General features: G+C 45.0%; 1 protein-coding gene across 1 annotated transcript; it reads left to right on the top strand.

Moving 5' to 3' along the window:
- Position 1: 1 nt before the first annotated feature.
- On the top strand, positions 2-11,741 carry LOC311104978 (cationic amino acid transporter 2-like; the record flags this gene model as incomplete). The annotated part of the gene is made up of 11 exons (XM_084146965.1): positions 2-101; positions 3,860-4,015; positions 5,070-5,235; positions 6,949-7,085; positions 7,438-7,660; positions 8,574-8,710; positions 9,031-9,133; positions 9,242-9,375; positions 10,516-10,682; positions 11,239-11,347; positions 11,611-11,741. Coding segments are annotated over 11 exons (1,563 nt in total), but the record flags the coding sequence as incomplete, so codon positions are not given.
- Positions 11,742-12,451: the final 710 nt, after the last annotated feature.

Raw genomic sequence — 12,451 nt, 5'->3', positions numbered from 1 at the left:
CGTCCCCAAAACGGGGTCTGCGTATCTGTACAGCTATGTGACGGTGGGAGAGCTACTGGCGTTTATTACCGGGTGGAATCTGTTGCTGTCCTACGTCATAGGTAAGATACAACACCATAATACTTCATTCTAGTTCAGGCGTTTTATTAGGTACACCACCCCGTTCACGAAAAATGGATTGCTTCCACAGTCACATGGCCGTGGCTTGCTATGTAAAGCAGGCAGACAGGCATCGAGGCATTCAGTTACTGATCGACTGAACGTTAGAATGGGCAAAACGAGTGACCTAAGTGACTTTGATCGTCGGTGCCAGACGCGCCGGATCCAGTATCTCAGAAACGGACGCCCTCCTGGGCTTTTCACGTATGACAGTGTCTAGGGTTTACCGAGAATGGTGCGACAAACAAAAAAAACATCCAGTCAGAGGCAGTCCTGTGGGCAAAAATAGCTTGTTGATGAGAGAGGTCGAAGGAGAATGGCAAGAATCATGAAAGCTAACAGGAGGGCCACAAACAGACAAATAACGGCGCAGTACAACAGCGGTGTGCAGAACGGCATCTCGGAAACACACAACTCGTCGCTCCTTGTCACGGCTGGGCTATAGCAGCAGACGACCACACCGGGTTCCTCTCCTATCAGCTAAAAACAAGAAGGAGCAGGCCATCACCAACACTGGACAAAACATCGCCTGGAACATGACAGTGAGTTCAGTTTACTTGAGCGGCCTACGCAGTCCCCAGACCTCAACCCAATAGAGCATCTTTGGGATGAGATGGAACGGGCTGTTTGCAGCATGAATGTACCACCGTCCAATCTGCAGCAACTGTGTGATGTCATCGCGTCAGCGTGGACCAACATCCCTCTGGAATGTTTCCGACACCTTGTAGAATGCCCTTAAGAATTCTGGCTATTCTGGAGGGAAAGGGGGGTCCGACCCGGTACTAGATGTGAGTGTATATCTATATTGAGGCATAAACAACATGTTTACATTATTATTAGTATAACATTGGCTCCCGAGTGTAACGCAAAACGTTTTGTCTCAGTGCATGGGAACATTGAGAACCATAAATGATCAACCATAAACACAAGACTGTCTTCCTTTAACTTTTCATCTCTGACTTTAACCCCCTGCAGTAAAATGTTGATTCACCATCATCCATTTATTTGTTCCAGCATAGTACAGAGTGTGGTGGAGAAATCAGAATTAGCTAGGTAACATAGATAATTAAGACGTCTTATCTGCAGAATATGCTTATGTGATTGAACTGTTGAACTCTTGATATTAGAGTTCAGCTGCACTTCCTCCCTGATATGGGCCTCAGTCACCTGGGGCCCAGAGAGGGGAGAGGTCAGGCTTGTCTATCACATGTCCCTGTTGCTATGCGGAATACCAGAAAGAGAATAGGCCAAAGGAGGTCAGAAGGAAACATTGTTTCCATACGTGAATATGTGTCTTTGCCTATTGCAAACCATGTGAAGGGAAGGCGTGAGGAATGGGAACAAATCACTTGTCTCCACAATGTCTGTGTGTCAGTCACCCCCCTCCTTTGGGCCTTGGGGGAGATTGTTCTCTCCCCTGGTTCCCTTTCTAGAAAGGTGGAAACTAACTAACAACAAATGTCCTTCTAAATTCTTAGTACTGAACAAAACAATGAGTTGTTTGTATTTGGGGCTAAGGTCTGGCACAGGATGTGTGGGGTTATTGTCTGGAACCATTGTATGTTATCTCTGAGGTTGCACCTATCCTGACCCATCCTGAGATGGTACATAACCCAGAGGCTCACTCCACTCAGTGGGCTCTCGCTCTATTCACTTTGGTGTGGGTATTGTGACCAGCTCCCTTATCAATATGTTTTTAATAAAGTTAATATTCTGATTGGTGATTCACCTTGTCTCTCCTCATTATTGATTAAAATATCCACCAGAGGGTAGAGAGAGAGAGAGAGAGAGAGACAGAGAGAGAGAGAGATAGAGAGAGAGAGAGAGAGAGAGAGGGAGAGAGGGAGAGAGACAGAGAGAGAGACAGAGAGAGAGAGAGAGAGAGAGAGACAGAGAGAGAGAGAGAGAGAGAGAGAGAGAGAGAGAGAGAGAGAGAGAGAGAGAGAGAGAGAGAGAGAGAGAGAGAGAGAGAGAGAGAGAGAGAGAGAGAGAGAGAGAGAGAGAGAGAGAGAGAGAGAGAGAGAGAGAGAGAGAGAGAGAGAGAGAGAGAGAGAGAGAGAGAGAGAGAGAGAGAGAGTGAGTTTGTACAGCAGTTACAACCAGTAGGTGCTATAGTATGCTATTTTAAAACCAACTCCATGGCAGTTAAGTTAGCGCCACCTGGGCAATACTGACCCATAAAAACAAATTTGATAGTTAAGAGTCCAGCCCTACTCACAGAAGTGAACTATCTGAGATACCTAACCTTAACCGACTGGAGTAATTGACCTAAGCTTAACCAATCACATTTCTTGCCTAAACTTAACCAATCACATTAATATCTGCCCTCGAGGGCGCTCTCTGTATGTACAATATCACACAACACAGTAAAATTATCATTCGTTATCTTTCTCAGGGACACTGCATGATAAAACGATGAGTACTGATCGATGGATTGATCGTGTAGCACTTTACAGTCGTACCCATATACGGGTTGAAAATGGCAGATGAGGGGGCACTGATAAACGGCTAAATTGCAACGCTTGTGGCTGTACAGTAACATGCTATAAATGACATCATAGATGTTTATTATTAAAAGATTATAAATGCTGAATGGGTTTTGACTGACAGCATCGTATGCAACGATACGTTTTCCCCATCCCTCCTGCTAATTGGGCAACTTTAGCAAATGCTTTGCTGCCTGAGTGAGGGAAATGCTGTAAATTAAGACGACTCGATGTATTTTGAAAGATGACATTTTGAAGTTTATAATAAATGCCGCTTTGATGTCATACACCCCTGAGTCCAAATGTGCACTTCACATAACATAAAACTCGTGGCATATACAGTGTCAACATTTATGATCACTATGTTTAATGTACAGTTGCAAGATGACATGGGTGTCATACCCTGGGATTGTTCTGAACAGAATGAGCCTATGTTTGTTTATTGTAATTCCCCCGCGGCACCTGAATGCACTCAGGACTCCTTTCTATGGGCACCAAAATTACCATCTGTTTCTCTGATTTGCCTTGTGAAATAGAACAAGCTTTCAAATGAGGCCCACCAGATTGCGATTTATAATGGGCCAGTTTTTTGGATCGCGTAAACAACAACAGTAACTGTGTGATGGCGGGGATGCAGGGCTGCGTTCCAAACAAAACAACTACCAGTGTGCTTGCTCTAGTTCCTCAACAGCACAGCTAGGAGAGCTAAAAAAAAAAACACCTTATAGTTGAAGACTCTTCTTTGAGTCATAAAAGTGCATTCAAATTACTTAGCAACTGTGTACACTTTGAAGAGGTGTGTGGCCACTTGGAGACACCAGTTAGTCCTCTCACTCAAACCCTTGTCATTTCTTTTGTCTTATGTTGCACCTACCCCACGTTTTCCACTAATATTCTTATCATGTTACTGAATGTATCTGGAGTATTTCGTTATCAACAAATTGTGTCGAAAAGTACAGTAAATGTAAAATGCACATAAAATCAACAGTTTTATGTTTGAGGATTCAGTCTTGTATCAGATGAACTGTTGTGTCCTCAACTTTTGTCTAATAATTTTCCCATAATCCCCAACGGTTCCGTTGCAGTTGCTACCATGGTTATGCACGTGCTTTTCATCTGTCCTCTGTAAGAAACATATCCATAAAGGCCAATTGTTGATTGATTGATCCATCTATGGTCATATGGCTAATCTCCTCTTATCATTATCTTCTCAGGAACGTCCAGTGTGGCGAGGGCTTGGAGCGGAACCTTTGATGACCTCATCGGCAACGTCATGGGGAAGTTCTTCAAAGAAAACCTATATATGGGCCTCCCGGGCCTCGCAGAATACCCAGACTTCTTTGCTGCTGGGCTCATTATGCTCCTGGCAGGTAAACTGAATCTGATGATTGATTGATTGATTGATCATTCGTTCGTTTAACAACATAGAGACATTAAAACTGTCTGGTACTGATGATGATGGTGATGATGGATGACGATGATGATGGCTGACGATGACGATAATGATTATGGTGATAACGATGATGATGATGGTGATGATGATGATGATGGTGGTGGCGATGATGATGGTGATGATGATGATGATGATGATGAATGTGGTGATGATGATGATGATGATGGTGATGATGATGATGATGATGATGGTGATGATGACGTTGATGATGATGATGATGATGATGATGATGGTGGTGGTGGTGGAGATGATGATGATGATGATGATGATGATGATGGTGGTGGTGGAGATGATGATGATGATGATGGTGGTGATGATGATGATGATGGTGGTGGTGGTGGTGGAGATGATGATGATGATGATGATGATGGTGGTGGTGGAGATGATGATGATGATGATGGTGGTGGTGGAGATGATGATGATGATGATGGTGATGATGACGATGATGATGATGATGATGATGATGATGATGGTGATGATGTTGATGATGATGATGTTGATGATGATGATGGTGATGATGATGGTGATGATGCGGCGCACAATTGGCCCAGCGTCGTCCAGGGTAGGGGAGGGAATGGCCGGCAGGGATGTAGCTCAGTTGGTAGAGCATGGTGTTTGCAACGCCAGGGTTGTGGGTTCGTTTCCCACGGGGGGCCAGTATGAAAAGTAAAAAAATTATGTATGCACTCACTAACTGTAAGTCGCTCTGGATAAGAGCGTCTGCTAAATGACTAAAATGTAAAATGTAAATGATGATGATGATGATGATGATGATGATGGTGATGATGACGATGATGATGATGATGATGGCGGTGATGATGATGATGGTGATGATGATGATGATGATGGTGATGATGACGATGATGATGATGATGATGATGGTGATGGTGATGATGACGACGATGATGATGATGATGATGATGATGATGATGATGATGAACACATGTTCCACGTGTTTCCGTCCTGTGAAGGTCTGCTGGCCTTTGGTGTCCAGGAATCGGCAATAGTCAACAAGATCTTCACGGCCATCAACATCCTGGTCCTTCTGTTTGTCATTGTAGCGGGCTTCGTCAAGGGAGACATCAGTAACTGGCAGATCAGTCAGGAGGCGCTCATCAACGCTACAGCAGAATTCCAGTATGCAACCATGTTTGATTACAATACAAACGTTTGATTACAGTACAAACGTTTGATTACAGTACATGAGATATCCTTCATTATACCAAACTTGCTAGCAACATCAGTGGATGTTGAACACGTTTCTACAGGCAAACGTGTGTGAGTGTGTTATAGCAGTGGTATTAGCAGGAAATACTAGCGTGAATCTTTCAACCGAGATTTCTGGAAAACCAGGGAAGATTGGGAAAGTTACTCGAATTTTGCAACCCTGTATATACAGTACCAGTCAAATGTTTGGACACACCTACTCATTCCAGGGTTTTTCTTTATTTTTACTATTTTCTACATTGTAGAATAATAATGAAGACATCAAAACTATGAAATAACACAGATGGAATCATGTAGTAACCAAAAAAGTGTTAAACAAATCAAAATATATTTTATATTTGAGATTTTTCAAATCACCACCCTTTGCCTTGATGACAGCTTTGCACACTCTTGGCATACTCTCAACCAGCTTCATGAGGTAGTCACCTGGAATGCATTTCAATTAACAGGTGTGCCTTCTTAAAAGTTAATTTGTGGAATTTCTTTCCTTCTTAATGCGTTTGAGCCAATCAGTTGTGTTGTGACAAGGTAGGGGGGGTATACAGAAGATAGCCCTATTTGGTAAAAGACCAAGTAAAAGACCAAGAACAGCTCAAATAAGCAAAGAGAAACGACAGTCCATCATTAATTTAAGACATGAAGGTCAGTCAATACGGAAAATATCAAGAACTGTCAAGAATGTTTCTTCAAGTGCAGTCGCAAAAACCATCAAGCGCTATGATGAAACTGGCTCTCATGAGGACCGCCACAGGAAAGGAAGACCCAGAGTTACCTCTGCTGCAGGGGATAAGTTCACTAGAGTTACCAGCCTCAGAAATTGCAGCCAAGTCACAGACACATCTCAACATCAACTGTTCAGAGGGGACTGTGTGAATTTGAGATTTTTGGTTCCAACCGCGTGTCTTTGTGAGACGCGGTCTGGGTGAACGGATAATCTCCGCATGTGTAGTTCCCACCGTAAAGCATGGAGGAGGACGTGTTATGGTGTGGGGGTGCTTTGATGGTGACACGGTCTGTGATTTATTTAGAATTCAAGGCACACTTAACCAGCATGGCTACCACAGCGTTCTGCAGCGATACACCATCCCATCTGGTTTGGGCTTAGTGGGACTATCATTTGTTTTTTAACAGGACAATGCCCCAACACACCTCCAGGCTGTGTAAGGGCTATTTTACCAAGAAGGAGAGTGATGGAGTGCTGCATCAGATGACCTGGCCTCCACAATCCCCCGACCTCAACCCAATTGAGATGGTTTGGGATGAGTCGGACCGCAGAGTGAAGGAAAAGCAGCAAACAAGTGCTCAGCATATGTGGGAACTCCTTCAATACTGTTGGAAAAGCATTCCAGGTGAAGCTGGTTGAGAGAATGCCAAGAGTGTGCAAAGCTGTCATAAAGGCAAAGGGTGCCTATTTGAAGAATGTCAAATATAAAATATATTTTGATTTGTTTAACACTTTTTTGGTTACTGCATGATTCCACATGTGTTAGTTCATAGTTTTGATGTCTTCACTATTATTCTACAATGTAGAAAATAGTAAAAATAAAGAAAAACCCTGGAATGAGTAGGTGTGTCCAAACTTTCGACTGGTACTGTATATGTCCTATATTGTGACCTCTCCAGGAACCTAACCTCTACAGTCAATGTGACCAGTATATATGGGGATGGAGGGTTCTTCCCCTACGGTTTCGAAGGGACAATCTCCGGAGCCGCTACCTGTTTCTACGCCTTCGTAGGCTTCGACTGCATCGCCACAACAAGTAGGCCTGCTTTGATCTTTGAACACGCACGGACACACTAACCCATACATACATCAGAAACATTTCCATCCTACAGAAACATTGATAAAGCCAGGTGCTTCTCCAAGCTTTGTCCATACAGTATCTTTGGTAATGTCTACTCTACTCAGAAGATTTTCTGGGTGAATATTTAGGCATACTCTAAGAGTCGATATTCCACACGATTCAACTTTGCTTGCTTAATTGACCAATATTGGCTGATTGATTGGTCGACTGATCGACCAATCTACTGATTGACTGATCGGCCAATCGACTGATGGACTGATTGATTGGCAGCGCTGCATTAATTAATTCATTCATTGTCTCTCTCCAGGTGAGGAGGTGAAGAACCCTCAGAAGTCCATCCCGCTGGGCATAGTGGCGTCTCTCCTCATCTGTTTCCTGGCCTACTTCGCAGTGTCAGCGGCCCTCACACTGATGATGCCCTACTACATGCTCAACGTTAACAGCCCGCTGCCCGTGGCCTTCGAGTACATCGGCTGGGCGCCCGCCAAGTATGTGGTGGCTGTCGGCTCGCTCTGCGCCCTCTCCACCAGGTAGGTAGGAGAACACGGGAAGTCACTGGTCAGTGATGTCACCATGCATCATTACAGTTGGTCGGTTGGCCTGTCTGTCTGTCTGTCTGTCTGTCTGTCTGTCTGTCTGTCTGTCTGTCTGTCTGTCTGTCTGTCTGTCTGTCTGTCTGTCTGTCTGTCTGTCTGTCTGTCTATCTCCATTCTAAAAAGATATAAACCATATTTACCAGGGTGCAAATGCTTTGTAAATCTGGCCTCGTGTATTCTGTTGTTATAGTTGTTTTGCTGAGATTGTAACATGGCCCTGTGCTGAGTCTGCATGCCAAATGGCACCCTAATCCCTATGTAGTGCACTACCCCTGGTCAAAAGTGCACTATATAGGGAATAGTGTGCCATTTGGGACACAACCTGTGACTGTAACATGACTGATGGCTATCTGCGTCTGTCTGTCTCCTGTGACTGTAACATGACTGATGGCTATCTGCGTCTGTCTGTCTCCTGTGACTGTAACATGACTGATGGCTCTCTGCGTCCGTCTGTCTCCTGTGACTGTAACATGACTGATGGCTATCTGCGTCCGTCTGTCTGTCTCCTGTGACTGTAACATGACTGATGGCTCTCTGCGTCCGTCTGTCTGTCTCCTGTGACTGTAACATGACTGATGGCTCTCTGCGTCCGTCTGTCTGTCTCCTGTGACTGTAACATGACTGATGGCTCTCTGCGTCCGTCTGTCTGTCTCCTGTGACTGTAACATGACTGATGGCTATCTGCGTCCGTCTGTCTGTCTCCTGTGACTGTAACATGACTGATGGCTCTCTGCGTCCGTCTGTCTGTCTCCTGTGACTGTAACATGACTGATGGCTATCTGTCTGTCTCCTGTGACTGTAACATGACTGATGGCTCTCTGCGTCCGTCTGTCTGTCTCCTGTGCAGTCTGTTGGGTTCCATGTTCCCTATGCCCCGCGTACTGTTTGCTATGGCCAGAGACGGCCTCCTCTTCAAGCCCCTCAGTAAAGTCAGCGCCAGACAGAGTCCCGTCATCGCTACCCTCTCCTCCGGGGTCGTGGCAGGTAACACCCCATCGATCTCTATCTCTCTCTACCCTCTCCTCCGGGGTCGTGGCAGGTAACACCCCATCGATCTCTATCTCTCTCTACCCTCTCCTCCGGGGTCGTGGCAGGTAACACCCCATCGATCTCTATCTCTCTCTCTCTCTCTCTCTCGATTTCGCGATCTCCCGATTTCCCGATCTCCCGATCTCCCGATCTCTCTCTCTTCCTCTCTCTCTTGTAGAGATATAAATAGTTTATTGTGTTTGGACTATGATATCTTTTGTGTAATGATTTATTTAAAATAAATACTTGAATGCTTGTTTTGTTTTCCTTTCCAGCGATAATGTCCCTGGTGTTTGACCTGAAAGCATTGGTTGATATGATGTCAATTGGGACACTCTTTGCCTACACACTTGTGGCTATATGCATTCTTATACTTAGGTAAGTATTTCACAAATATCCAAACTTAGATAAACAGCTGTCCTCTATTTAGCAAAATAAATAGATTTAGCAAAATAAACGGTACTAAGTTGACTTTATAACATCTAGGTACCAAGAGACCCAATCAGAAGACTCAGATCTCCAGATCCTTGAATCAAACACCAAGTTTGGTTGTCTCAAACCACCATCATTCCCAACATCGGGCACCTCGAAAACAGTCACAAATTTGACTGTATTTTCTGGTAAGCAAAACGGTTTGAGAGGAAATCTCCAGTAGATCTATCTTTAAAGTTGCCACTTTATAACAATGACGAATAATATTATTCAAAGATCTTCTACATTTTAAAGGTACTGGAGTATCTGCAGTGTAACATGATGTAGCCTTCCACCTTTCTTTCGGTCATTCTTCCCTCGGCCTACTCTCTCTCTGTTCAGATGTTCTTCCATCGGCCTACTCTCTCTCTGTTCAGATGTTCTTCCATCGGCCTACTCTCTCTCTGTTCAGATGTTCTTCCATCGGCCTACTCTCTCTCTGTTCAGATGTTCTTCCATCGGCCTACTCTCTCTCTGTTCAGATGTTCTTCCCTCACCCCCTTCCTACTCTCTCTCTGTTCAGATGTTCTTCCATCAGCCTACTCTCTCTCTGTTCAGATGTTCTTCCATCGGCCTACTCTCTCTCTGTTCAGATGTTCTTCCCTCACCCCCTTCCTCTCTCTCTCTGTTCAGATGTTCTTCCCTCGGCCTACTCTCTCTCTGTTCAGATGTTCTTCCATCAGCCTACTCTCTCTCTGTTCAGATGTTCTTCCATCGGCCTACTCTCTCTCTGTTCAGATGTTCTTCCCTCGGCCTACTCTCTCTCTGTTCAGATGTTCTTCCATCGGCCTACTCTCTCTCTGTTCAGATGTTCTTCCATCGGCCTACTCTCTCTCTGTTCAGATGTTCTTCCCTCGGCCTACTCTCTCTCTGTTCAGATGTTCTTCCCTCGGCCTACTCTCTCTCTGTTCAGATGTTCTTCCATCGGCCTACTCTCTCTCTGTTCAGATGTTCTTCCCTCACCCCCTTCCTACTCTCTCTCTGTTCAGATGTTCTTCCATCAGCCTACTCTCTCTCTGTTCAGATGTTCTTCCATCGGCCTACTCTCTCTCTGTTCAGATGTTCTTCCATCGGCCTACTCTCTCTCTGTTCAGATGTTCTTCCCTCACCCCCTTCCTCTCTCTCTCTGTTCAGTTGTTCTTCCCTCACCCCCTTCCTCTCTCTCTCTGTTCAGATGTTCTTCCATCGGCCTACTCTCTCTCTGTTCAGTTGTTCTTCCCTCACCCCCTTCCTCTCTCTCTCTGTCCAGTTGTTCTTCCCTCACCCCCTTCCTCTCTCTCTCTCTCCAGTGGTGTGTGTGTGCGGTCTGTGTGTCCTTCTGACCCAAGCCATGGACGCTCTACAGAGGCAGGAGATCTGGAGCCTGGTGTGTGTGTCCATCGTAGCCTTCATCCTCCTGGTCCTCGTCATCATCATCTGGAGGCATCCACAGAACCAAGCCAAGGCTGCTTTCATGGTGAGGAGCACCGTGGGAAGATGAACACCGGCATATAGAGGACATTATCACAGGCTATTCAAACATCGCTGATTAGAGGACGTTATCACAGCCTATTCAAACATCGCTGATTATAGGACGTTATCACAGCCTATTAAAACATCGCTGATTATAGGACGTTATCACAGCCTATTCAAACATCGCTGATTATAGGACGTTATCACAGGCTATTCAAACATCGCTGATTATAGGACGTTATCACAGGCTATTCAAACATCGCTGATTAGAGGTCATTATCACAGCCTATTCAAACATCGCTGATTATAGGACGTTATCACAGGCTATTCAAATATCGCTGATTAGAGGACGTTATCACAGGCTATTCAAACATCGCTGATTCACAATAATTATCAACCATTATCAGATGCAGCCTAACAGATCGTAATTTCACTCAACCCCAATGTTTTTGAACTCCAGAACGTTTACCTTTGGGCCCAGACCCTGTGTGATGCATTGTTAGTGTCTTTATTTTTGACATTCTAGTAAAGTTATCTTACCCCCTGCCCTCTGCTACCAGGTGCCCTTCCTGCCTGTGCTGCCGGTAGTTAGTGTGTTTGTCAACGTCTACCTGATGGTCCAGTTAGGAGGAGACACCTGGATGCGATATGCCATCTGGATGGCCGTAGGTAAGTATTCTACCCAACACTTCTCTGCCCAATAACACATGCCACAAGCACAGGCTGGTGGGGATGGATGGGTCATTTTCTTGGGGGTATCTGACCTTATATCAATAGGAGTGTGGGTTGTCTAAAGTGGATTGGAGGCTATACAGTATGTCGGAGGGTTGAGGGGTGGGTTCTCTATGTTTTAAGATTGTAAACGCTGATCTTCTACTCTCTCGCTCTCTCTCTCTCCATCTATCTCGCTCTCCCTCTCTCTCGCTCTGTAGGTTTCCTCATCTACTTTGGTTATGGGATCCGTAACAGCGTTCAGAAGCAGAGGAACCAGACCAGCCAGGTGAAGATTGACACCATCAGCAGTATGATGGAGAAGGAGGCCTTCAAAGAAGATACATTCTGAGGCTGAGTGGAAAGGACAGCACAGGACAGGACAACACAGGACAGGACAGGACAGGACAGCACAGGACAGGACAGCACAGGACAGGACAGCACAGGACAGGACAACACAGGACAGGACAACACAGGACAGGAGCGGAGTGGACAGAAGAGAAGAAGAGAGGACAGGACAGAAGACCGAGAGACAGGACAGAAATGGTCTGTAGCTGACAGGACAGGATGGGCTTGGACTGGAGCTGACAGGCGAGGACATAAAAAGGACTGGAGCTGACAGGACAGAAAAGGACTGGAGCTGACAGGACAGAAGAGAGAGAGAGGGAGAGAGAGAGGGAGAGAGAGAGGGAGAGAGAGAGAGAGGGAGAGAGAGAGAGAGAGAGAGAGAGAGAGAGAGAGAGAGAGAGAGAGAGAGAGAGAGAGAGAGAGAGAGAGAGAGAGAAAGAGGAGAGATGTTCTGATGTTACAGTGTATATTTTAGAGAATTCCTATCTACTGTAAAACTAAAGGCTTGTGTATACTTGGTCTGCAGACCACTAGAATTCAACAAGTGTAGTTGGTCAAAACAACATTTAATTTATAACCATTATGTTTGTACATTTCTACTGTATCTTTTCCATCTTTAAAATAATGTATTTTACAAGGAGACATCATGGTGGGCTTCGATCAAATAAATTGGTTTTCCCATTGGTTTGTCATGCAGTATTGGGATGGACAGAA

Source organism: Coregonus lavaretus (genome assembly GCF_964263955.1).
Source record: "Coregonus lavaretus genome assembly, chromosome: 29".
NCBI classification, from domain to species: Eukaryota; Metazoa; Chordata; class Actinopteri; order Salmoniformes; family Salmonidae; genus Coregonus; species Coregonus lavaretus.
This window is presented reverse-complemented; position numbering and strand designations above follow the sequence as displayed.